The 26,225-nt window shown below is 46.8% G+C and overlaps 1 protein-coding gene across 1 annotated transcript; it reads right to left on the reverse strand.

The window, feature by feature from the left end:
• Positions 1 to 1,992: 1,992 nt before the first annotated feature.
• LOC126536744 (solute carrier family 22 member 6-B-like) lies at positions 1,993 to 11,477 on the reverse strand. Its single transcript, XM_050183758.3, has 3 exons — positions 11,441 to 11,477; positions 9,718 to 10,010; positions 1,993 to 3,542 (listed from the first exon to the last, which is right to left on the reverse strand). The coding sequence occupies exons 1-3, from the start codon at positions 11,475 to 11,477 to the stop codon at positions 2,163 to 2,165; spliced, it is 1,710 nt and encodes a 569-aa protein (XP_050039715.3). The 3' UTR covers positions 1,993 to 2,162.
• Between the last annotated feature and the right edge of the window lie 14,748 nt (positions 11,478 to 26,225).

Raw genomic sequence — 26,225 nt, forward strand, 5'->3', positions numbered from 1 at the left:
TCGGAAACCCGGGGGAAACGTATTACATAATCCCCGACTGGTAAGTGACATATAGGGCTTTCTTGACAGGTCGTGGTATTCCAAAAACTGCGCACTGCATTCTTTCACGTGCGTCAGAATTAACAGCACACATCACCCACAACATTCATCACCTTCCTCGCATATCGCGAGGTTACACAGCATTACACACGCCAGCGTCAGCTGTACCGGCCTCCACCGACGTCCTTCCCACGGGAGGAGGCGGTCGCACTTCGCCAATGGAGACCCATACATTTCCCAATCTCCACTTCCTGCCCATCCTATACCCCACTCGCTGTTCCGACGCTTGTCCAGGATGTGATTTTTCCGCCACCTCCTTGCACATTACTGTACAATACACCGCTCCTTGCTTTCCACCCCTTCCCGCACCCTTCTTGCCTCCTGCACTACAGAGCAGTGGGAAGGCGTCGTTCGCGGCGGTACATTCGAGGTATGCCCGGCACTGATCCGACGGGCACGGGTCATCGACGAACACGTCATAGGAGCCCCGGACTAGGGGCCCCATCCGAATTTCCTAATACCTGTAAATGAAAAATGTTTTATCGCGCGGAGCGCATTCTCTAGCGGTGGCGGTGCTGGCGAAATAACACATGCGTAGTGAGTTCGAAGCCCTGACCAGCGCTTTGTATCGGTGAACGCGCTCGGCGCATGACAGTAATGACGTTATCGGCGTTCCGTGCGGGATTCCGCTCTCTTCTTCGCCCTTTCGTCATGCTCTTATCCGCTTTACTCCTCGAGCTTTCTTCGTTATCACCGTGTTTCATCATCCGCTATCACCGTCTTTCATCCTCGACTGTGCTCTGCGCTCGCTCTCTTTTACGCGCAAGCGTAACTATCTGCCCAGCTAGCGCAATCGCCGAATGTTTGTTCGAAGCCGCGAAGGAAGCGGGGGAGGAAGTGCGCGTAGAGGAGAATCGCGCGCCGGGGAAAGTACGAAGGAGCGCGCAGAGCACGCAGCAAATAAACACCTAGTGGAAAGTCAAGGTGAGGTTGAGCGAAGTGGGCAAGTAGAAACGAGGCGACGCGTCGAGGAGAAAGAAGGTATAGGCGGAGGTTGCGGAAGGCGCGCCGTCTTCCGTCGCGCGCATGGCACCGGGGTAGGGAGGGAAGGGGTCATTGTAATTCGGCCGCCCGGGCTTTATATTGAAAGCGATCTGCTTTGGGGGAACAGTCTAGATGGGCCGATGGCTTGTAGCTTTACGTGCGATGTATTCTCACCGCTCAGTTGGCATTGAAGCGATAGAGAGCACGTAGGTCACTTCGCGCGCTGATGCTGCCGCAATTCCTGCGAGCGTCCATCGTCATCGAGTGTTATGTGCTCCTGTTTCCCTGTGCGCGCTGACGCCATGCTTGTTAATTTGGTTAGTAAGTGAATGTTCACAAGGGGGCGTTCTACTCCGGTGGCTGCTGCGTATAACGCAGCCGCGCGAGCCCTGTCTTGAATACAATCTGCGATGCGGGTAGTGTAAGCGTCGAGGCGCACCGAGGGCCAATAGCTTCACCCGAGTTCACGAAATGAAACGACACTCGCATTTTTTTTCATCCTTTGATGAGCGCGTTGGTTCTCCCAGTTACGCCTACCCCGACGCAAAACGCAGGAACGGGTGCCTAGGAGCTGCGCTCTAAAGCGAAGCTTCTCGACAGAAGGATTATGCATCGTTCGGTATGGCTGCATCTAGCTTCTATAACTCGTCTACATCTAATATGTGATGCTAGTTGGCGAACTTATTTCAAAAAATATTCTGTGGCATCATGCAGTTCACGACGCGCCACAAAGAGGCAAGGAAAGCCTTTATAAACCATGAATGCGACCTGTGTCATAAGAAACCAGAACGCATTGCTGGCCTATGCTTGATTAACCGCTGAAAAAAAAAAGACAGCCGCTGTAAAAAGCTGCATTTTCTGAACCAGTTTTTCCTAATCGGACACTTCTAATATACGTGTGAAAGCGCGTTGGAAAAGCGAGCGCGTCCAGTCTTACCAGTTTATCAAATGCATGTATGCAGATGCAAAACGGAGATAGACTACAAGATTAATTCGCATTGTCATTGCGCTATTTTAGAGCTACCGACGTTGTAAAGTTCGCAGGTGTGGTTGGGGTGGTAAGACACGTAGACAGACCTTCATGGGCTGCTTAAAGATCGGATGGGTTTCTGCTTACCAACCTTTTTCTTTTTCGCACATTGCGCAGATTGCAGTGTCGTCTGCATGTAGCCCAGGTCTAGCTTTTCCGCGCTTGACCCTTTGATGGACCTCAGGAGTGACGTCCCGCTAATGGATACAGTACTAGAGTCCTCTGGAAGGTGCTGAAACGCTATGGCTGATGCGAAAGCTAAAGCGGCCATAATGACTAGTTCGACGTCCTCCAGGCCGACGTCATGGAGGGCCGACAGTAAAGATGTCGTCACAGCGCTTACTCGGCCGCACGCGAAGATCCAGCACACCGCCGCGCTGCGCAATGGTGTCGGGAATAGTTCCGCAGCGTAGCACAAGTTCACCGCGATCGCCACGAAAGCGCAACCTCTGGCGGCAGCGTAGCATAACTGGCTAAGTAGTGACGGTGCAAAATCCACGCTTACACTGGCACTCATGAAGAGACCGATACCGCCCAGAGCCAAAAAGTAGGCAGTGATGACCTGCCGCCGAGTGAACCGCTTGATCGTCCACGTCATAAGATAGTAGGATAGAGCTTGGAAGACCAAAGCATTCCAGCGTACCCAAGCGTCGCCCTTTAGCGCCGATGATTTCAGCACGGTGTAGAAAGCGAATGTGACAGACATGTGGCAGATGGTCATGATGAACAAGCTGCGGTGGACGTTGAAAACGGGATCCAATGGTGTTCGTGCCTGCAACGCTTCCTGGTTCCTGACTATCTCGTCCGTGATCTTCACCATCATGGCCGCCGTGGTGGGGAGGGAGAAACCATTGGTCTTCGCTGCCGCTAACATCACGGCTTCGGCAGCTTTGAGCTTGCGCTTGAAGACTAGCCATCGTGGAGACTCCTCGACCAGAAACAAGGCGCTTGTCAGGAACACAGTCGGCACCAACATGGAAGCTTGCAGCAGACGCCAGCTCGTGTGCACTTGCTTTAGCGTGTCGAACCAAAAATCGGCAAGCGTCAGTCCCATGCCCACAGAAACACTGGAATACAGTATTCTGCGGTCGTCCGGCGACACTTCGATCAGGAGGGTGATTGAGGTAACGGCGACGGTGGTCACGGCTGCCGAGTTGACGAACCGCGTCGTCACATACATTACGTAAGTTTCTGCGAAAGTAATCCCTACGGTTCCGATTAGCAAGGCGGTGGTGGACGACAGGACGACGAGCTTGCGCCCAATATGTGCAGCCATGTAGGCCGCCCCAAACATGCCGACCAAGGCACCTGCGCTGTAGACAGCGTTGGCAACGCCGACTAGGGGGCGCCTGTGGCACACCAAGTTCCAGCGGCTCACTAGGGTCTCGTCCGCTCTTTCCGGGTCGTAGTCCCACTCGAAACACTGGACCTGCACATGTGAGTATAGATTTCACGTCATGGCATTATTAAGTCTAACCAGAGCCTATTTGCTGCACACTGCATTGCTCAACATGAATCAGTTTGTTCCGTGGAAACAAAAGTCGAAGAGTTGGTTAAATGGTTCTATTGCTAAATCATTCCTCTTTGCCTGCAGCGGTACCTACGACATTTCGCAGATTCTGCAGCATCGAAGGTCATGTATACGGTAGATTACAAATGCTTTACTGATTATTATTTATAAGCTTTACCGCTTGCATGCCTTATTCAGACCAGTTGGCCCTGAATACCATTGCTCAGCTACTTTCAAGACTAGTACGCGTGAGAGGTATACCAAACTTGTAAACATTCGTTTACTATAACTAAATTAACAATGATATAATATGCAAGCGTGACTTAACGAGAACGCAGAAAAAAACAGACACACAGAGGCATTGCTGTCTTTGTGTGTCTGCATCTTTCTATGTCTTTGTTCAGTCGCGCTTACACATTATATCATGGATTCAAGTCAACTAGCCCGCCAACGTGTTTTAACTAAACCAGTACGGTGTCATGCGCGCACAGGCAAACATGAACTCATCTCTCTCGATGAGCGCGGGAACTCGCTGACGAAATTCTGGCGTGAAGAATCGCGGCAGCAACAAGCGAATTGACCGTCATGCATCCCTCGCTTCAACACGAACGAAACGCCGAAAGCACAGCGCATACGAAGCTAACGGCACTACGCGCACTCTGCAAACATCGCAGACCGCTTTGGAGATGAGGCGCGCGCGGGCGCGCCATTTAGCCATTTTTTTCTTTCTCTATGATTTAGCCACGTCGCAGATCGCCACACGAACGCCGGCAACGCGTCCCTACGGCGTCCGCCAAAGGCGTCCACTACGACGTCCACGATTCGCCTGGCCAACGCCGTAGTAGACGCCGCGGTTGTCTGCACTCCGTACGGAGCGGCGCGCGAGGACATCGAGGCACCCTAGCAGCCGCCGGAGTAGAACGCCCCTCCTCCCTCGCCTGACCCCCTGTCTCGAACGCGACAGGAGAGGGTACGCATCCGGCCGTTCCTCGCTCGCGCACGTGCGATTGAACCGCGTTCGCCAGCTCACCCTCACGTGCTTTCACTCATACAGAACCTCACGGCGACGGCGACGCCAACGGCAGAAATGCGTTTAGAGTGCCCAAAAAAATTCCGCGCCGATTAGCGCAGCCGGCGCAATGCGTACTAGCTAGCGTTCAAAACGCGCGCGCCCAAAACCGGGACCGGAAGACATTAATCCCGTCCGCTGGATGCCCTGCTGTCAATTCGGCCGCTGGGCTCTAGGGAGTGTCCGTTCTTGTTGAATGTCTTTCTCTATGGTGCGAGCTTGGCCATGGACGAGAGCGATGGCGGGGCGTCTGCTCTGAGCGTTGCGCGGGAGCGGGAGGCTTTGAGCCGTCGTCGCCAAGTGGCGTCTGACGAAGCCGCGGATGTCGCCCGGCGATCTGCTTCACTGGAGAGCGCCCGGAATGCAACATGCTTCGCACCTTCGAGTTCAATGTAGCGACCGCGTTCGCGCCCTGTCCGTTTGTGCTTCTACGCTGCGCATGTTCGCGGCATCTCAGCATGTCTAGCACTTGCGCTTTCCCTGTGGCACAACAGGCACCGCATGACACTATACGCAAGCCTAATCATGTCTAGCCATGTCTGTCATGTCTAACCACCCGCCTAGGCCCAGTGGTGACATCTGGCTTAACGATGATTGTATACCAAAGTATAATACTTACAGCTAAACCAAAGGTTAACGAAGTGAAAGGCTAAACCAAGCTTTCGCTTTGCATATCCAGGTATTTTTCTTGTTTGTGCACCCCTGCGGCCGCGAGGTTCCGTACAGTCTGGGTTATGTTTCGTGGGTTCCCTACAAAACCAGCTTGATGTATTGTTTAAGTAGAAGCTTTAGCTCGGGCCTAATCCCTGATGCCAGCTTCTCAAATACATGTAAAACGCATAAATGATTATATTAGAGAACTGCTCAACAGATCTGGATGAGAATTGTTACATTTAAGAGAGATCGTGTTGCACCTAAGAGAGAACGTTAAATCATAGTGATTGCTGCAATAAGAATTTTCGTTAGACCATGGCATTATTGACACGAATTGTCGGAAATGCGTAAATCTGAAAAAAAGAAGAATAGAAGTACGAAGTTTACAAATGCATTAGTTAGCATCGAAAACTGATATCGCATCTCTATAAACTGCATCCCATGGAGCAGCTCAATCGGTCAAATCTTATGTATGAATTTACGACTTACGTGAAGTTGTGGCAATGCTTGTACAGGTTTTGCGAATGCCATATTTAGGAGTTAGAGGTATATTTCAGGGTGGCATATGATATACCATTCTTCTCCGCAATAAATGCAATATTAGGTGCAGCTAACAGAATTCCGATATCGTTTTTAGTTGCTGAGGTACAGAGTTGTATACTTCGGGTATTGTTTCTTGGAATTTCAGATTTTATCAGAATTTATGTAAAAGGATGGAAGCTAAATAAAAATTCGCGTTCTGAAATCGCTGTTTAACTCATTAATTTCGGTGCAGTGCTTGTCAGAAGAAAGGATTGCTCATTTCCCATGTAGGAGCTAAAGCTTCCTGTTAGGTTCAATTTAGAATAATTTAGAATAGTGATGCTGAGGGAAGAAGCAAGACGGGTAACTTATTTACAGTATGGCGTCCGCATTTCAATGGGGGGAAATTCGATAACACCCGTGTACTACCCCGTCCTCTCTGGGGTCCCTCAAGATTCTGTGCTAGCTCCGACTCTTTTTTTTTTTTTTCCTCTATGTGAACGACATGCCGGTGTCGAAAGAAGTTCTACTGGTGCAGTAGGCGCACGACAAATCTATTTTGACCCGTGTCTCGTTATATGATAACTCCTGTGCCCACCGGGAAGACTACCTCACCCGTGTTTCCCGATGGACGTCATTCCACCATCTTTCCATCAGCAAAACTAAGAGTGTTGTTCTTCGTTTTCACAACCGCAACAGTGCTACCTCGATGGTTAAGCGATCGATGGCTCTTTCCTGCGCAATGTTCCGTAAGCTGCAATCCTGGGTGTCACGGTCAACCCAACTCTTCATTTTTCACTGCACGTCCCCAAAACAGTGGCCAAAAGCGCGTCGCACGCTTGGTTTCGTGGTGCGCACATCGAGATCCTCCGGCCCGGAGGCTTTCCGCGCACTCTGCACTGCACCTTTGTGCTGCCAAGACTAGAATACTGTTCTTCCGTGTTCTCCCGTGTTCCGTGTTCGCGTTCTTCCGTGTCAAATCCCTCTCAGATTGACCTGACCAATATACTGGAGAGCGTCCAGCAGCGCGCCACCCGGGCACTGTTCACCCACCTCGGTTGCTGCCACGACGTATTTCCACGGTATGAGGAGCCATTACAACGCCTTAGACGACTGACACTCCAGCACTGGCGTACTGTTGCCCGTGTAGGCCTTCTCTGCCGCTGCTTGGATGAATCTCTTGGAGACTCCTACATCAGCACACTCGTCCGCTATAGCAAACGAAGAGGTCAGCTCGAACCCTTGTACGCGAGGACAGTACACCAGCAGAATTCGATAATTCCGGCTGCAGTGCGGGATTTCTTTCCACCCCCCGAAGTGTGCGAACATCCCTATACCTTCGAACCGTGCGCCATCTAGGGAACTGTGCGGAGCCCTGGCAAGAAGCCTCCGGGATCGTGCTTGGTCTGTGAGTTCGTTCATTAGTTAATAAATTAATTGCATTGTGTCTACCCGTCCTTCGCGGTGTTTTCCTCCTATTTTTTTTCTCGATCCGTGCAGCAACGTTGCTGTTTAGGACTGAATTGTTTAAATCTATCTGTAGCTTTAGCACTACTTTATGAACGCTTATGCAACAAACTCGTTCAGCATGCATGAAGACAAACACAAGTTTATTGTGGTGAAGCAGCTTTCGGTTTGCATTAGCAAGGCTCTCGGCATTATTGTTGAACACCTTTTCATGGAATCATATTGCATCTGCTTATATTGCACGCCTTCCCTCAGGCTATGTTTGGTCTCTCGTCCTAGTCATCCGCTAGTGATCTGAAGCTTCAATGGTAGACGAAAGGTCTACACGTCACGTGCCTGAGCAACGCATAATCAACCTTGAAAACATTCAACTTCTAAAGGATTAAATGTGCTGGTATCATTGTGTGAAAATTCGGCTCATCTCTCGAATAGTCACGAAGACGCATAACTGGCTACATCTGCATCACCGCAAGTGTCAAAACGAAATCACGCGCAACAATCGTGTTCACGAATCCTCTGGATAGCAACCCGCGACTACAGCCCGATTCGATGGCTCAAGGCGCAGAAGGTGGCTCGCGTTCGGTGAAGCTGTAGTCTCAAGTAACATCGATAACCATCCATCGATAACTGCACGGCAGGAGAGGAAATAGGCTGAGGAGAAAAGCTTGCCTCAGGCCTTCGCAAGCAGATTATAGTCTTGGTGTGGCGGAAAGCCTTTCCCGTATATCTCCAATCGTCGTACGTCGCATCGATCAACGCCATTGCCTAGGTCTTAAATATTTATAGTTCACCACACCACGTAATTCTGTCTGTCCTATAGACCTACCTTCAGCAACTGTGGCGCCCAGTTGTATCACTCTGATGCATCACCAGCTACCCCCTCTGAGCGTCACATGACCTGTCATACACGACTTCTTCATCCTAATCTCAACAAGAATATCAGCTACATTCGTTTTCTTTCGTAATCACACTTCCGTCTTCGTGTCATAACTTTATACATACCACTTCCGATTCTATCGTTTACTGCGCCGTCCTTAGTTTCTCCTAAATTTTCTTTCTTATCCTCCGAATTTCGTCCCTGTGCGCTAGCACTGACATAGTCCACCGATTCTATACTTCTATTAAGCATGAAGTGCTTTTGCTTACCTTCAAATCATCTTGAGCCAAAAGCCAGAGCCGCTATTCGAGCACTCAAACGAGATCAGCCGGGTAACCAGAGAGAACTTCAGAAAATGCGGTCTCTGGCTCCCAACCTTTTGTACAGGACCGAATTACATACGCTAGTTACTGCCCAAACAAGTTATAAAAAATATTGCTTCCGAATTCTTCGTGATGTTTGTACACAATATCACTCAAGCTATAAGTTCTAGTACGCTGAAGTTTTATTTGTCATTTTCAATAACGACATTCAAAAGGCAGATACAGCGTTCCGGACGCTTCATTGTCCTCTTTTGGCGTTGAGACACGGTTGCCTATGTTATTTTGAATGCCAGCGGTCCGTGAGTTCCGCGGAGTGGGTTTTGCGTCGCCTGGAGAGATGGCGCCACGCTGCGTGGCGCCTCCTTCAGGCGCTTTTCTTCTTCTAGCTGGACACAGTATGGCGTGGTGCAGTGTGGTGGGGTGGGGTGTGCCGTTGTGAACATGCATTACACTCATTTTAAGATTGTGACTGGTTTCCTCTCCAACCAATCTGCTTTGCCGGTTGCCATTTCATGCTTGCATCTACTCTCGATTACGGGGGAGCCAGCAATTGTTTTTAAGGATAGCGATAACCTCCTGTTCAGAACTTCACAATAAAATTAAAATTAAATGATGGGGTTTTACGTGTCAAAACCACTTTCTGATTATGAGGCACGCCGTAGTGGAGGACTCCGGAAATTTCAACCACCTAGGGTTCTTTAACGTGCACCTAAATCTAAGTAACCGGGTGTTTTCGCATTTCGCCCCCATCGAATTGCGGCCGCCGTGGCCGGGATTCGATCCCGCGACCTCGTGCTCAGCAGCCCAGCACCATAGCCACTGAGCAACCATGGCGGGTGACTTCACAATACCTGCCGCTTATGCGATATATAACCCGTTTTTACTCGTCAAGAGATTTACTACGCACGTCTTCAATGCTGTCTGACTACTATTAGTTTATAAATTTATTCCTTCCATGCTTAAAGAGGCATTTTCCTCGTTTTTTTTTTCTACTATGCCTGTACCTGGGCCTACGAACGAAGAGAACAGCACGTTGCTGAGCTATCCTCTAGTGATGTTTATCCTTAGTCCTTCCATATTTATCATCTTAAATACTTCTTGCAAGATTGTATTGAATAACACTGAAGATATTAGGTCTGCCTGTGTGATACCCTTGATGACCGGTATAAATGAAATACGAACCGTTTGGGTGCTGTTGGGATCGCCGTGCCTGTCGTAGACGCTGCAGCGGCTAAACCGCCCATCTGGTTCCAAGGGCACGGTGGCGTTCTTCCAGGCGTCCATAGACATGTTGACATCGGCGGGCTTCCGACACCAGTGGTCCACGTCCCCAGCGACGAGCGTGAACGTCTGCGTATGACAGTGGACGGCTAGCACGCTGACCACGGTGACGAAGGCGATGCCCTTCTGGAACAGGCCGTTGCCGAAGAGGTCTTTACAGTCAAAACACTCGCTACTCTTCAGGTCGATGTGTGCTAGCCGTTTTGCAGAGAACAGACAAATAAACAATTCCATGGCCAAGGCAAGATCTTCCTCGTCTTCTTCTCCTGCTCGTGAAACGACCAAATATTCTTCATTCTTGTTGTCGTTGTCTTTAAATTATGACAGATATGTTATTTTCACCTTCAACATATGGCACGTAGCTAAGATGGGAGATTGGCCGAAATTCATAGCCAAAAAACATAATATATACGTCCTTACTCCCAGTGGTCGGTACTATGTATCTTTAAATAATATCGATTATAATTTTTTTTAAGTTATTGTGCCAATTTTCGATGAAGCCGCTAGATAACGAAAAGAAAATGTTATCTAATGTTAATAATGACGAAGAGTTGTTTAACACGACCGTCTCCTTGTAGCAATAACGTATTCGTGCACAATCTGACACAGGGAAACACGGGAAGCGCACGATGAACGACAAAAAGTAACACTGAACATAGGCAGGCAAAAAAAAGAGCGCAGTTTCCCACAGGATGAAGTCGACAAAAAAAAATATTCCGGTAGATAAGATAAGATCTATTGTTCAAATGCTGATTCAAGCAAAGATTAAAGTTGAAAATGAGCGTTGGTTGTCAGAAATACGTAATAAAAAGAAGGTCGCGCCTAGAATATTTTGAAACCACATTAACGCATTATGCAGGAAGTCTGGAACAGTACTACCTATCTTAGGCGAATATGGAAACACAATGGAAGAGAACATGGCAGTAAATTACATCCGAAAAATACCAGCCGAATCGTTTCAAGGCAATTATCACGCGGATTTTGGGGGAAAGGAAAGAGCTGGAACGAGAACCAGACATAGATGGAGCTAATGCTGAGAAATTTCAACTAAGAAAAAAGCCGAAGGGAGAATTCCTAGGCGCATAGCCACAGGGTCAGACGAAGTTCCCATTAGGCTGAATAATGAACTAGAACCAAAAACTAAGGGAGCTACGTTGAAAGCAGCAAAACCAAGCTTAGAATATTGGCGAAAACCAGACAGTTGGCGACAAAGTAGAATGAATTTAATTGATAAAGGTAAGGGGAATTAGATCGAACTCACTCATGTAGGCCGTTGACTATTACAACGGTAATATACAGGTTAGCTATGCAGACAATTAAATTAAATCTGTAAGCATGGGCAGAACATAATCGCATATTGGGACACTTTCAGAATGACTTCAGAATTGGCAGGCATCTGGATGATAACTTATTGGTTCTTGCTCAATGTACTGAAATACCCAGAAAAGGAAGGAGACCATGATGCGGATTTTTTAGGAATTACTCGAGCGTATGTCACGTTAACCGCAACATCTTGTGCGATTTTGTCGATGTGTGTGTGTGTGTGTGTGCGTGTGCGTGTGCGTGTGCGTGTGTGTGCGTACACCGACACACACAGACGTAGAGCACACACACGGCCACCCACCGACACGTAGAGGTGGAGCAACGCTCGTGTGCCTCATTGTGGATTAAATAACTTAATCTGGCAAAAATTGCTTTTTTTAGTCCTCAAGTGTTGTGTTTGACGACAAATCCCTTGAAATAATCAGTGAAATTGATGAGAAATTCGTCAATCATACCTAAAAACATGGAGAGCTGTCTGCGAGCAACGGCGCCATCGCCAGAGAAAACTCTGGTCTGATCACCTTCTCGTCCTCAACATTACCCTGACAATATGGCGAAGCAAAAGGAATGAATGATACAGCATTCACGATCCAAATTCCAGCTCTTTGGCCTAAGTTGGAAAAGGTAGGCGTGAGAGCAAAGAAGAGAGAAGGGATCACCGTTGGAATCAGCACCCGATTCAGAGAGTGCCCTCGGGGCACTCTCGAGCGTTCACCTACGGTCGGGCACCTGCGACAGCGTGCAGTATAAAACTACAGACGCGCCAACACTGTGCTCAGCTACGGCGCAGTGTTAAGTGCGTGACGTGGACTCCGAGAGTGGTGGTATTCTTGCTTGTATTTTGGAGGCCGCAGTAGACGATGCTGTAGCGGACGAAGACGACGTTGTGCGCACCCCAAAAATGGCAGCGTCCGATAGGCATCGCATGAAGTTGCTATTTTGCTCAGGATTCCTTTTCCTTTGTTTTCGCTTGAACGCCACGTCACAGGGGGATGTTGGTGATGGTCAACTGTGGTCGCTGCAAACGAGTTCACAGCCGGTAGAATCGCTGACGTCCGCAATTAATTTACACTCCAGTTCTACAGATACTAGCAAATCATTACTTCTCTAAGCGCTGCCACTTCTTCAATCTCCTAATAGGGCCTAAGGAAGTGGCAAGTTCGATACCACCTTAGGTAACTTGTTTTATTCGCTTGTACACGTTACAATCGTTCATGTACATTTATTTTAATTTATTTTTACTTTTAGAGCGCAGCTCTTTGGCGTCCGTTCCTGGGTTTCGCGTCGTCGTCGGCGTTGTCGTCGGCCTCGTAACCAGCTCCGCCCCCCTTTCATCCCCCCAGCGCTAGCAGCGACCGACTGATACCGCTGGATGCCGCTGACGCCGCTAGAGAGTCAAGATAACGTGACTGCATAGAACACCGTCGCCGCCATGCAGAAAGAGGAGGAAAGGGTCCCCCCCCCCCCCCCTGTTCTTGTGTGGCGGATAGGGTGCTCTTCAGTTGCCGACGCACCGGTTATTTCACGTAGGCCCCGGCACGTCGACGAATACGTGACCACCTTCCCACGGCTAGACCTGGTTCTTAGCGCTGCGGAAGCGAAGGTATCATATTGTTTGTGTCGGCATCGGCGGCGTTGTCCCTGAAACCAACTCCGCAGCTGGGGTTGACTCACTATCGGCGTCAGCGGCATCAGTCAGTCGCTGCTATCTCTTCCCTCCTCCCTTTATCGTGTTGTCCGCTTGCTGCGCGCGCTTCTGCCCCCATCGTTTGCCGCTGGGTGTACACGCTGCCCCCCTCCCCCCTCTTCCTGCGAGTCTCCGGTTGTCAAAGCGCCGGCTCGAACTTAATTCCTTTCTTCGCTCCTCCTCCAATGCAACCCCTGTGCGGTGGCAATCAGAGAGCCAGATCGGTGGCGGCGGATGTGTATATGTGCACCGCCCGAGCCGAAATTGCCGCTGCCGTTCGCCCTGTGCGGTGGCAATCAGAGAGCCAGATCGGTGGCGGCGGATCTGTATATGTGCACCGCCCGAGCCGAAATTGCCGCTGCCGTTCGCCACTGCGAAATTATCTTGCTGGTAGTAGCTGCCTACTTCGCCCCTACCGCACTCACGAAAGACGTCGTGCACTTCCTGCAACTCGCATTAACCGTCCATCGATCCTCACCGATGTTAGTAGTGGGGGACTTTAATGTTGACATAAAGACAAACAGCAATTTCCTAACACTTATGCGGGAGAACATCCCGTTCCTCTCGCTCGTAACGCGTCCCACGGCTGTGACAACCTCGCGAGGCACTTGTATAGATCTCGTCTTTGAGAATCAAGCATTGGTGTACCAAGTCGAACATATATCAGTCTATTTCTCCGACCACAAAGCTTCCTTCATGACTGTCAAGAACTGTTAGTGGAGTCTTTGTTAAAGGAATACGTGTGAAAAATAAAAAAAAAAATTCTGTGATAGCGCATACATGTGTTGCTCGATTTCTTTGCCTCAATCTATCGAAAAGGTGAAACAGCTTATTTGCTGCGCTCAAATTTCGCATTAGGAAGTAACGTAATCGTCGGTACTTTTTTAATTATACAATACTGCAGGCACTGGTGGGGCGCAAGCAGGAGGAGCATACAAATAATAATAAAGCATAATGACATTAGGAGACGTAAATTAACAGTGCGCAGAATAACAACTCTGTCCATAAGCTGCGAGAACAAAGCACGGAAAAGAAACAGTCGCTCATGCAATGAAGGAATACCCAAGACGAATAAAGTGAAAAATATATGTAGAAATTAACCATCAGTACAGTTTAAGCTGTTGCTTGCAAATATCTATAAAACCAGCGATGTGGTTTAACTAGCGCGAAGTGAATCCGGTCTAGAAAACCGGTTATCCGTATATCCGGATTTCAAGAAACGGATATTCAGGACATCCGGTTTAAATAACCTGTCACCCAGATATTCCAATAATCGGACACAAACATTTTGTGTTCAACTAGGGAAAGGTGAGGAGGTTAACCAGAGCAGCTATCGGGTTTGCACGAATGGTTGTAAAAATAACTACAAATACAAGAATGCAAGAGGGAAGCAGAGATAATTTCGGCGCACGTACAGAAGAAGAAACTATATGGCTATCCGAATATCCGTATACTATTAACCGAATAACTGAGCTCTCCAGTTATCCCGCTTTCAAATTTGTATAACCGGTGAATAGAATAACCGGATAACCGGATTTAATGCAAAACCGGTTTGATGTTGCTGCGCTAGTTTAAGCGAAGTAAAGGAAGAAGAAAGCAAAAAGTTAACTCTGGCAATAACTTCACAAGAGAGCAATGATGTCAGTAATTCAGTTGGTCAGTGGAGTCAGTGCTCGTTAGTAGCGACTGAGGTAAATTGTTTCAATCCGTAATAGCCCTTGGAAGAAAAGAAAAGCTAAGAATGTTAGTTCTGGCATTACAGGGAGTTAAAGAGTCAGCGTGATGGTGCCTTGTTCGGCGAGCCGCCACTGGTGTTACATATACCTCGCGAGTGATGGAAAGGAGGTTATTTTTAAGAGGAAAAATAAATTATAGCCGAGCCCAGACCGGCCAGCTTCCGTCACCAGCAAGGCTACACCTCATCAACCCGCACTCATACCCGAGCCCTAAGTGTCCGGCATGCCCGGCCAGAGGTACGGCGGAACATCTTCTGTGGAGCTGCTCTGCCTTTGACACGGTCCGAGAAAGGACACTACACTCCCTGGGCGGGAACCGACCTGGCACCCTGCAGGAGTGGCTCGACCCGCCATCGCAACTCGAGCGCAAGGACTCGGTCCAGCTTTGGCGTGCTTTTTTGGACTTTTTCTGGGACAAGGAAGGGCCTGGCCGCCTCTTTGGAGAACCGACCTCGGGACCACTCCACATCAAGGAAGAAGAGGGCACCGGTCCCCCTCCCCTTCCCCCATAGAGCACCCCTTGTCTGACGCAAGGCTTCGCCTATTAAACGGAGAAATAAAGACGTTTAAAAAAATTATAGCCGTTGACTTTTTCTTCTTATTTCCAGTGAGTGGATACCAAGTTTTATTAGTGCTGTCAGGAAATCAGTCATGTGATACTTTGAAAAAATTAATCTGATTTCTTTACGCTAAATTCTTTCCAGTGCATCAATGTTAGTTTTGGTGTAAGGGTCCCATACTATGGATGCATACTCAAGTTTTGGTCTTATTAGTAATGTATAAGCAAAAAGTTTATTTTCAGTGGAATCTTGTTTTAGTTTATGACGTAGAAGACAGAGTTTACGAAAGACTGAGTCACATTGGTAATGTGAGTGTTCTACTTTAAGCGATTTGTTATCGTTAGGCCAAGATATTTGTATTCCTGCATAGGTTAGTGCTCCGGATTCCAGGCCATAAGGAAAATATAGACTTTTTAATGTCTTAGTTATTTTCATGTACAATGTCTTGTTAGCATGCAGTTCCATATTCCAGTGACTGCGCCAAGAAAGAAACTTTTCAGGATTTGGCAATGCCTGCCGTATGCATTCCACACATTTTCATTCTTCTGCAAATTTCCTTCTCATGATCAGCGTTCCCCTGTCAGGAATTGACCTAGATAAACGTCCTCCCGAACCGACTACAGAGGCTGACTGGCGATCCTAAATTCTTGTTCTCTTGCCAGGTTGTTGAACATTACCTGTGTCTTCTGCATATTAATCTTCAACCACACTCTTACATTTTCTCGTTTAAGGTCCTCAATAATTTGTTGTAGTTCATCCCCAGTATTGCTGAACAGGACAATGTCATCTGCAAACCGAAGGTTGCTGAGATATTCGTCGTTGATCCTCACTCCTAAACCTTGAATTGAATCTAGTTTATTTCTATATTGAATGAGGGAAAGTTCGAACTAAGAAGTGAAAGTTCATTCACTTGACAGTGGTTCTGACCCCCTTTACAAGGCATACAGTAGGATAAACCAATGATATTTCTAACGTTTCAAACATAATGTGAGCACAAAAAGCGTTAAAAACAAAACAGCATACATTTCAATATAAAAATTTCAATCACGGACTGCTGTTTCACATATTCTCTGTAGGAAAAAAGAAAAAAATACAGAAAATACAGAGAATTGCAGGGTTCCATGCATGAAATGAAATACCCATAATGAAATGCATATTAGTTTTCAGACAAGCACATCCACGTAGAACAGATGATATCATGAATGCGTCATAACGATCGAGCGCAGTGTGTTTTTGCTGACAGTTGTGACATCGATCTCTCATTCATGAAAAAAATTTAGAAGTACAGGTATGCTATGTTGAAGCGTTTGTTCTCCATATTTCGTTCAACAAAACGGGACTTTCTAATACTCTTTGTTGTATATAGGTGTTCTAGTTTTCAAGTGCGATATTGACGTTATGATGTCTAGCCCTAGTATTCACGCTATGTTTGCATCCTATTGCCATATTATATGAATATAGATTACGAACAGGTACTACATTAAACCGCCTGAAACATTGCTCTGTATGTTCATTGAAGGGCATTCCAGCTATGTGTCTAAGGGCTTTTTTCTGAAGTACAAACAATTGTTGCAAATTCGATGACGTAGTTTTGCCCCATACAAGAAATCAGTAGTTTAAGTTGGGCAAGAATAACGCGTTGTAAATCAGTAATGTAATATTGCGTGGTAGAAAAAAACGTAATCTAGCCAAAATGCCGACAGTCGTCGAAAGTTTGCTAATAATGTGTTTAATGTGTGTGTCCCAGGACATTTGCTTGTGGAAGTATACACCGACTGTTTTGAAAGAGTCAACAACCTCTAAAGGCATTTGGTCAAGCATAATATTTTCAGTCAGAACTACGGCGACTGTTTAGGAGTAAACAGTTTTAGTTTTGCTTGTATTGATTTTAATGAATTTATATTACTCCATGTCAGCAGGCCTTGGAGGAAATCATTGATGTTTAACTGAAGTTTTTTAATGTTGGGATCCGCAAAATAGAAGAGTCCTGTCATCCGCATAGATTATATACGTTGGTGTTTTGCTAAAGTTAGTGACATCATTAAAATATGCATTAAACAAGAGCGGTCCAAGAATGCTTCCTTGGGGAACACCAGCATTTATCGATTTCAGAGGGGACAGGTTGTCATTGATAGAAACGCACTATTTCCGGTATTTAAAATATGATGTTAAAAGTTTTTCGCGAGATCGAATCCCGGCCACGGCGGCCGCATTTCGATGGGGGCGAAATGCGAAAACACCCGTGTACTTAGATTTAGGTGCACGTTAAAGAACCCCAGGTGGTCGAAATTTCCGGAGTCCTCCACTACGGCGTGCCTCATAATCAGAAAGTGGTTTTGGCACGTAAAACCCCATAATTTAATTTTTTTTTTATGTTAAAAGTTTTAAAGGTACTCCTCTTATCCCGCAAAGTTCAAGTTTTACTAATTATGCGTCATGGTTCAAACTGCCGAATGCTTTTGAAAGATCTACACATATTCCAAGAACAAACTGTTTTTCCTGAAATGCTTTTAGAATAATTTCTTTTTGTGTTAACAGAGCATGCTCCGTCGATTGACCTTTGCGAAAACTAAACTGACATTCACTCATCAAATTTAATTTATCTACGAAAGAAGAAATCCTAGAATATAAAAGTTTCTCCACACCTTTAGAGAACAGCGGTAGAAGAGAAAATGGTCGGCAATTGGCCAGGTTGTTTTTATCTCCGCTTTTAAAAATCACAATAACTTTTCTAATTTGCATTTTTGTGGAAAATTTCCGGTTGAGAGGGCTAGATTGTAGATATGAGTGAGTACCGGTGCAATTAAATCGGCTACGTATATTACTGGTTTTAATTGTAAATTATCTATGTCCGGAGCTGCGCTGTTTCTAAGTAAACAAAGTGTTGCGAAAGTTTCAGATTCCCTCGTCGGGTTTAGAAAAAGGATAGTAGGGTTGTTTTTTTCAACTATATTGGTTGCACCAAAATTATGGGAGCTTTTCCCTAGATTCAGGAAAAAGTCATTAAAAGCTTGTGCCACTTTAGTACCCTGCACTGATTGATCATTTAATTTTAATTCAGTAACATTTTGATTCGCATTGGAATGATTCAAAAGGCCATTAATTTCTTTCCGCATGGCTTCAGGCTTATAACTGTTTTCTAGAGAAAAAATATTGTGCAGGGATGCGCGTTTCGCATTACGCAGGAACGTATTGGTTGTATTTCTTTGTTTTCGAAATAGTTCTCAGTACTCAGGGATCCGCGTGGTTAAAAATTTGTTGAAAATCTTATTCTTCGTCTTGATTAGTTTGAGGCAGTAATTAGTTACCCAAGGTTTACGTGATCGTGCTGACTTCCTAATAAGAATAAGCGGAAATGATTCGAAGTACGCTTTCTTAAACAGGCACAGAAAATTATCATAGGCTTCATCGCATGTTTTCAAGTCACAGACGACTTCCCAGGCAATATTTATCAGCTTACTTCTAAAATTGTCAAGTGTATGTTGATTAATATTCCGTAGTTTAGGATCTACCCAAGAAAGTTTTTTAGTGTCCTGGTAGGGGGTCTTAACCAACAAAAAAAAAATGACAAGTGATCGCTAACTTAGGCAAGAACGCCACCCACAGTGTCGCTAGGGTCCAGGTTTATTATGAATAAGTCAATTAAAGTACTACTATTAGCGGTAATACGGGTCATACTATCAGTAATACCATGGAATCCATTCGAATTTAACACTGAGCAAAGCTGTTGGGTAGGGACCTATTCAGCATATCAATATCGTAGTCACCACCTAAAATAAGCGTTAGCTTATTTTCACTTACGTAGTTAAGGAATGTTTCAAGATAATAAATGAATTTTGACATGCTCCCGCTACGAGGACGGTACATTGTAGCAATGGCGTAATTTTTAGATTTGGCCACAAGACTTTCGATATCATTTGATACAAAATAAAATTGAAGTATATTACAGTCGAAGCTTCTTTTACGGGTATTAACAGTCCGCGACCAGATCTGCAAGTTCTGTTTATAAAAAAATGTTGAATGACTTTACTTCAAGTGTCTTATAGACTTGAAGTCATGAGGCATTGCGTATAAAAGACTGTTAGCTTTTAGAGAATGATGTCTCCTCCCAGTCTAATGGCTTGAATACCTTTTATAAGCATGCAGTGAATAGCATTGAAGAGATTGTGTCATCCTTACCCGACCCCTTTGCTGATACGTAACTTTCTACTTTTCTTGTGAAGAATCAAAGTAGCTGTGGAAACTTTGTAGACATTTGCCAAGATATTGACGTATTCCCCCTGTACGACTTGATTGCGCAATACCTATATGACTGCTCGTATCTCTACTGAATCAAATGCCTTTTCATAATCTATGAAAGCCATATAGAGAGATTGCTTGCACTCCGCAGGTTTCTCGATTAATTTATTGATGACATGCATCGTAGAATATCCCTTCCCGAAGCCAGTCTGTTTTCTTGGTTGACTGAAGTCAAGTGTTGTCCTAATTCTATTTGAAGTTATGTTGGTGAATATTTTATACAATATTGAAAGCAAGCTAATGGGTCTCGAAACGTAACAGCGCTAAACAAACAAGGACATAGGCAAAGGAGAGCACGACACTGGCGTTATTCTTCTTGTCTGTGTCCTTGTCTGTTTAGCGCTGTTACTTTTCTAAAGATGAATTAACACCAACACGCCCAAGTTTCCCTTCTAGCGCAAGCTAATGGGCCTATAATTCTACATTTATTTGACGTCTCCCTTCTTATGGATTAGTATAATGCTGGCATTGTTCCAGTTCTCTTATACACTTGAAGTCATGAGGCATTGCGTATAAAGGACTGCAAGCTTTTAGAGAATGATGTCTCTTTCATCTTATAACTATATGCACACATCAAATGATTATCATTGAGCCGTTTTCTGGGCAAGTGAATTGTTCTGCTCAATAGTAGTGACAGATCAGCTCAACAACTTCAGCAGCAATACCCGTTAGTGACCATTGAATGTACTCATTTTGCACTTTTTTAACGTTTCTTCGTGTGTTCCACACTTCACCTTGCCCGCCGTGCCGCAGTTATCACCTTGGCGAAGTTTCACGCGTGGCTGTTCTCGAGAATGATGTCTCTTCCATCTTTGATTAAATCGACTGTTATTCTGTCTTCTACCGCTTTTCCCCAGATCATGTCTTGCAACGCCCTTCTAACTTCACCGCTCGTTATAGAAGGAGCCTCTGTATCCTGTCCATCGCTACTTCGAATGAAGGACGCGTGGCTGCTCTAGGTACTGCGCAGGTAAGTATAGAATTCTTCCGCTGATTTTATTACATCATCGAAATTGTTGATGATAATACCCTTCTTATCTTTCAGTGCATACATCTTGTCTTGTCCAATGCCAAGTTTTCTTCTCACTGATTTCATGCTGCGCCCATTTTTTTACTGCTTCCTCATTCTTTCCCTCGTTATAATTTCGCGTATCCTATCGAACTTCGCCTTGTACAACTCCAGTGGTCGTGGGTTTGACTCCCGCCAATTTCTGGACCAAGGTGTGGTCACGCCAACGCCGGCCCTCATACCAATGGTCTTATGTTCGTAGCCTTTTCGGATTATGGTGCGGTCAGGCCAACGCCGTGTTTTCCGCCTCATTAGCCATGTAATGCTTTCTTAATTATTAATAAGGTTGTGCGGCGCGTGCTCGATGCGCAAGAACGGCACTCGTAGTTCGGTTCTGGAAGCCCGCTACGCTGGCCCTCTCGTTCTGGCGCTCCGCTGCGACCCCTCGATTCTCGACACGTACATACGTGCCCCTCTTTAACCAAGCTTTTAAAAGCCGACATGGGTCACTGAAAATGTGGAACCGGATAGGCATCACTTTTGAAAGAAACTATTGGAGACCGACTTAGAGCACTCTGTATGTGTCAAACGTTCTGTACTAGTCTTCAGTCAACCTCAATTATCCTCAGTCAACGTCAATTACCGTCATTGAGGTCAACTTGGATAACAAGGTATGTGCCACAGGGAATTTGCTACTCACAATGATTAAAATGATCATTTAAATGTCTCGGATGTTGAGGGGAGTCAAGCCCGCGTCGCAAGGGTTTCTCAAGGACAGCAGTCCGACACTTTAGCAGGCTGCCACAAAAATGTAGTGCGAATGTGGCGCTTTTCAGTGAATGTATTTCACGCAGGCGCTTTAGCGAGCCGCGTCGTAATGGCACAGGGTACGTGCCGCTCTTCAGCGAAGCTCCCGCCAAGTTGGTGTCGCTCAGTATGTGCCACTGAGTGCGCGGCATGCGAGGAAACAATTTTCAGCGTTCGCAGGCACCGGCACAAGGCGCTTCTAGTCACGGAGGCCATGCGCAGACTTCTCGGCAGTGCCAACAGATGGCGCAGCGTGTCCAGAATGGAGCGCGAGAGAGGGCGCCGGGTGCCGCATGACGCGTTTCTCAGTGTTTGCATGCACCGACGCACCATGCATTTCGGAGATAACGCGCAGGCTTCGCGGTGGCGGCGCTAGATGGCACTGAGTGTAATTCTTAGCAAAGCGCAGAAGAATCGCGCTGCAGTATGCACCTCACACATAACTAATTTCGACGGTCGCAGTAGATTGTGTCGCTATATTGATTCAATGTTACACGCGTTACCGTCGCCAGTCATCGTGAGATGGTTTCTGGCGCAGTTTTTTTTTTAATTTAGAAATGTAAATAGAAACCAACTCGACGACAAAAAAAATAAACATTTGGCAGTCGGATGAATCATACAAACCTCTCTCTGTCTCGTTAACTCCACCATCACAAGAATCCTTCACTAATTAAACACGTGTCGCGAGAAAGAACGCTAATCGTATTGCCGTCGCCAATCATCTCCACAGGATCAATGCGCCGCCAACCATTTATTTATTTATTTTATTACAGCGAAGCTGCCTGTGGGTAGGATCCCGGGATTTCTTCGTGGCGTAACGTCGACAGAAAGCTATCATCAATAGAGAATTTTAGCCTGACCGCTATTCCGGCAAACGGGGGCGGTTTGGGCGGATTGCCGGCTTTGCGGGGCCATAAACATGAGCGGTCGGCGTGGTGCAGCCGCCTGGTGGCGTAGAGTTCAACCAGACAAACACGGAGCCAGAACTGCAGTAACCTACTATATCCTGATTCGCTGCTGGTGCAAATTTTCGGCAGCGGCGTAATTGTGAACACGATTGCGCCGCTGTCGAAAATTTACACCAGCAGCTAAGCAGAATATAGTAATTAGCTTTGTGTTTGTGTGGTTGAGCTTTACGCCACCAGCTGGCGCCACCAATCTGGCCACTCACGTTTATGCCCCCGCCCAACCGGCAAACCGCCCGCGCTTGCCGGAGTACCAGATGCGCTAAATGTCTCTAATAATGGTTCATACTTCCAAATGCAATGGCTCATACTTCGCAAGGCAGAGGCTACAAGTACTCAACAAAGTGACGCGAACAGTGCATACATTATTTCGAATAACGCATACAACATACAGAACAGCATACGTTTCAAAAAAGAGCAGGCTCAAAACAAGCATCTAAACCACATAACCGGTAAAAAGGCGCTGCTGCGTCTACGTGCAATGCGGAGCCCGTAGCGCTCCCCGCCTACGCTTCCGGATAAATATTACTGTTTCGCAAGCTCCCGCGGCGACGTCAGCTTGACTGTAGCATACGAATCAGTGAGTGACGTAAAGACACTTTCGTACGTAAAAGAAGAATCCACCTAGCAAATGATTTGTGTTGTGACACGTACGTATGAGGACTCCTGAAGAGCAGTGTGCATACACGAAGCGCGGTGAAATTCCCTTCTCTCTGGTCCGTTCTCTGTAGGTGCACGAAGTAGTGGCGCAAGCGAAATCGCAGGCTGTAGAAACGTCTTAGGCTAATAATTAAGTAAAGTGCATGTGCATGTCCCCACATGCATAATCGCAACCTAGATCGCAATGGGTAATTGTTCTAGTTATCGCTTAAAGGTTCGCAGTCAAACTACCTTCACAGAGTAGATTCGACGCTATTTATTTATTTATTTATTTATTTATCATTTTATTTATTTGTTTGTTTAAATAATTTTGCGACCCCTTGGGAGTTAGCTCTTGCCTTCGCGAATGCGTTGCAACTTGAAGCTGCGAAATAACAGGTTGCAAACACGGCATTTTCACTGTACTCTCTCAAAGGTGCAATGAAACAGTATAGTCATCAAAGGTTGTGACGTTTTGACCTTCAGAAAAGTGCCAATGACAACTGAAACGTGACGACATTAGCAAAGCCTACTGGGAAGAGAATCGAAAAAGGCAACAAATAGCTATCGTTTACCTCTTAAAGGCTTAAAAGAACACATCTAAAGAAGCATGCGTTTGATCTTGCAGATTCAATTCATTTTACTTGTCGCTTGCCTGCGCACAGACATTACAAATTTACAGCGAGAATTACTGCGATGTAAAATACTAGCCATGGACTATTCAATTCAAGAGACATGCATGGCTTTACAGCCAACGGCATCAATGATCCGTACTGCATATTCTCCTCGTGTACGTTGTTATGATCACCTAAAGCGATGTTCGCACGTCGCCAGAATAAAACAAACATTTTAAAAAGAAAGCGGCGATAGATCTAACTCGCCTTACCGCAGTGAAGAAGTCAACATGTGATTCTAGTAGCCCCAAAGTTGTTTCTCAAAAAAAACCTATTGCACCAAACTTACGGACTGCTAAGCGCCACAAGCAGGCGTGGAAGACCTTTTAAGCCATGAATGTGGCCTGTGCGATCAAAAAAAAAAAAAGAACCCGCTGCTGGCTTCAGCTCACGTAACAGTGGAAACAACAGCCGCTAAAAGCTACAATTTCCGGACCTGATCTTTCAAATCCCACACTTCTAAACAATGTGCATATAAACGCGCACAGGAAAACAAAGCGCGGCCACTCTTGACTGCGTGTCAACCCCGAGCATGCAAAAAAAAAAAAAAAGAAGCTTGACGGCAAGATCCAGCAACGTAGTGTATGCGCTATTTTAGAGCTGTTGAAACATTCGTCGTAGGAGTTTTTGAACCTGCCGATGCTGCAGGGCTTGTAATCCGGCCTGGGTGCAAGGTCTCGGAGACCTCGATGGGCTGCTGGGACATCGGATGCGTTTCTGCTTGCGAGCCTTCGTCTTTTTCGCAAATTTCGCAGGTTGTAGAAACATCTTCATGTAGTTCAGGTCTAGCTTTTCCACGCTTGACCCTTTGATGCACCTCAGAGCTGACATATCCTACTGACAGATACTGTGTCAGAGTCCTCCGGAAGGTACTGGAACGCCATGGCTGGGGCGAAGGCTAAAGCAGCCATAACGACCAGTTCGATGTCCTCCGTGCCGACGTCATGAAGGGCGGATAGTACAGATGCCACCACAGCGCATACTCGACCGCACGCAAAGATCCAGCATAGAGCCGCACTGCGCAACGGTGTTCGAAATAGTTCCGCGGCGTAGCACGAATTCACGGTCAACGCCACGAGAACGCCACCTCTGGCAGCAGCGTAGCATAGCTAGCTAACTAGTGAGGGTGCAAGAGCTACGTTAACGCTGGGGCTCATGAAGAGACCGAACCCGCCCAGCGCCAAAAAATAGGCGGTGACCATCTGCCACCGAGTGAACCGCCTGATCGCCCGTGTCATCAAATAGTAGCATAGAGCTTGGATGACCAAAGCGTTCCAGCGTACCCAGGCACCGCCCTTTAGCGCCGATGATTTCAGGACGGTGTAGAAGGCGAATGTTATAGACATGTAGCACACGGTCATGATAAACACGCTGTGTTGAACGTCGAAATCGGGAGACAATGGCGTCTTTGCCTGCAACGCTCCCTGGTTCCTGACTATCTCGTTCTTGATATTCACCATCATGGCCGCCGTGGTGGGAAGGGAGAAGCCATTGGTCTTCGCGGCTGCTAACATCACGGCTTCGGCAGTCTTGAGGTCGTGCTTGAAGACTAGCCATCGCGGAGACTCCTCGACCAGAAAGAACGCGCTTGCTACCAGCACACTCGGCACCAACATGGAAGCTTGCAGCAGACGCCAGCTCATGTGCACTTGCTTTAGCGTGTCGAACAAAAGGTCGGAGAGCGTCAGTCCCATGCCCACAGAAACGCTGGAATACAGTACTCTGCGGTCGTCTGGCTACACTTCAATCAGGAGGATGACTGAGATAACGGCGACGGTGGTCACGGCTGCCGAATTGACGAACCGCGTCGTCACGTACATTGCATAAGTGTCTGCGAAAGTGATCCTTACGGTTCCGGCAAGCAAGGCGATGGTGGATGACAGGATGACGAGCTTGCGCCCAATGTGCTCGGCCATGTAAGCCGCCCCAAACATGGCGACCACAGCGCCTGCGCTGTAGACAGCGTTGGCAACGCCGGCTAGGAGGCGCCTGTGGCACACCAAGTTCCAGCGCCTCACTAGGGTCTCGTCCGCTCTTTTCGGGTCGTAGTCCCACTCGAGACACTGGACCTGCACACGCGAGTAGATTTCACGTCACGGCATTATTAAGTCTAACCAGAGCCTATATGCAGGTCACTGCATTGCTGTTCAACATGAACCAGTTTGTTCAATAGACACGAAAGATCAACCCAAGAGCTGGCGTCATAGCGAAATCCTTCCGCTTTTCTTGCAGCGGTGACTATGACATATAGCAGACGCTGTGGCACTGAAGGTAATGTATACTGTAAATTACAATGCTCTAACACTTGGATGCCTTATCCAAACCGGCTGCCCCTCATTACCATTGTTCAAGGTTTTTTAAAGATGACTAGTGTGGGTGAGGTTGCTTTCTTACGGCGACCATAAGGACATATTTTGCAAAGCTATTTTTCCAAACCCGCTTATAGTGGAACACAAAAGAATCTCCGATTTATTCCAAAATCTGTCGAACCATCATCAAGAGCGTTGGGTCTGCCGCTGCCGGCAACAGGCGCACATACGAATTTTAATATTCATCATCATCATCATCATCATTACTATCGGCGGCGGCAGCCTATTTTTATATCCACTTGAGGACGAAAGGACCTCCAATTACTCCTGTCTTGCGCTAGCTGATTCCAACTTGCGCCTGCAAATTTCCTTATTTCATCACCCCACCTAATTTTCTGCCG

The sequence above is a fragment of the Dermacentor andersoni genome, chromosome 4, assembly GCF_023375885.2.
Source record: "Dermacentor andersoni chromosome 4, qqDerAnde1_hic_scaffold, whole genome shotgun sequence".
Taxonomy (NCBI): Eukaryota; Metazoa; Arthropoda; class Arachnida; order Ixodida; family Ixodidae; genus Dermacentor; species Dermacentor andersoni.

What these genes read in the sequence shown, in the direction of transcription:
- LOC126536744 (XM_050183758.3), bottom strand. Translation starts at nt 11,477, where the DNA reads ATGAGGCACACGAGCGTTGCTCCACCTCTACGTGTCG. An exon ending in TGCTCCACCTCTACGTGTCG is followed by an intron (nt 10,011 to 11,440) that starts GTGGGTGGCCGT and finishes CAAAACGGCTAG; the next exon opens with CACACATCGACCTGAAGAGT. An exon ending in ATCCCAACAGCACCCAAACG is followed by an intron (nt 3,543 to 9,717) that starts GTTCGTATTTCA and finishes TCACATGTGCAG; the next exon opens with GTCCAGTGTTTCGAGTGGGA.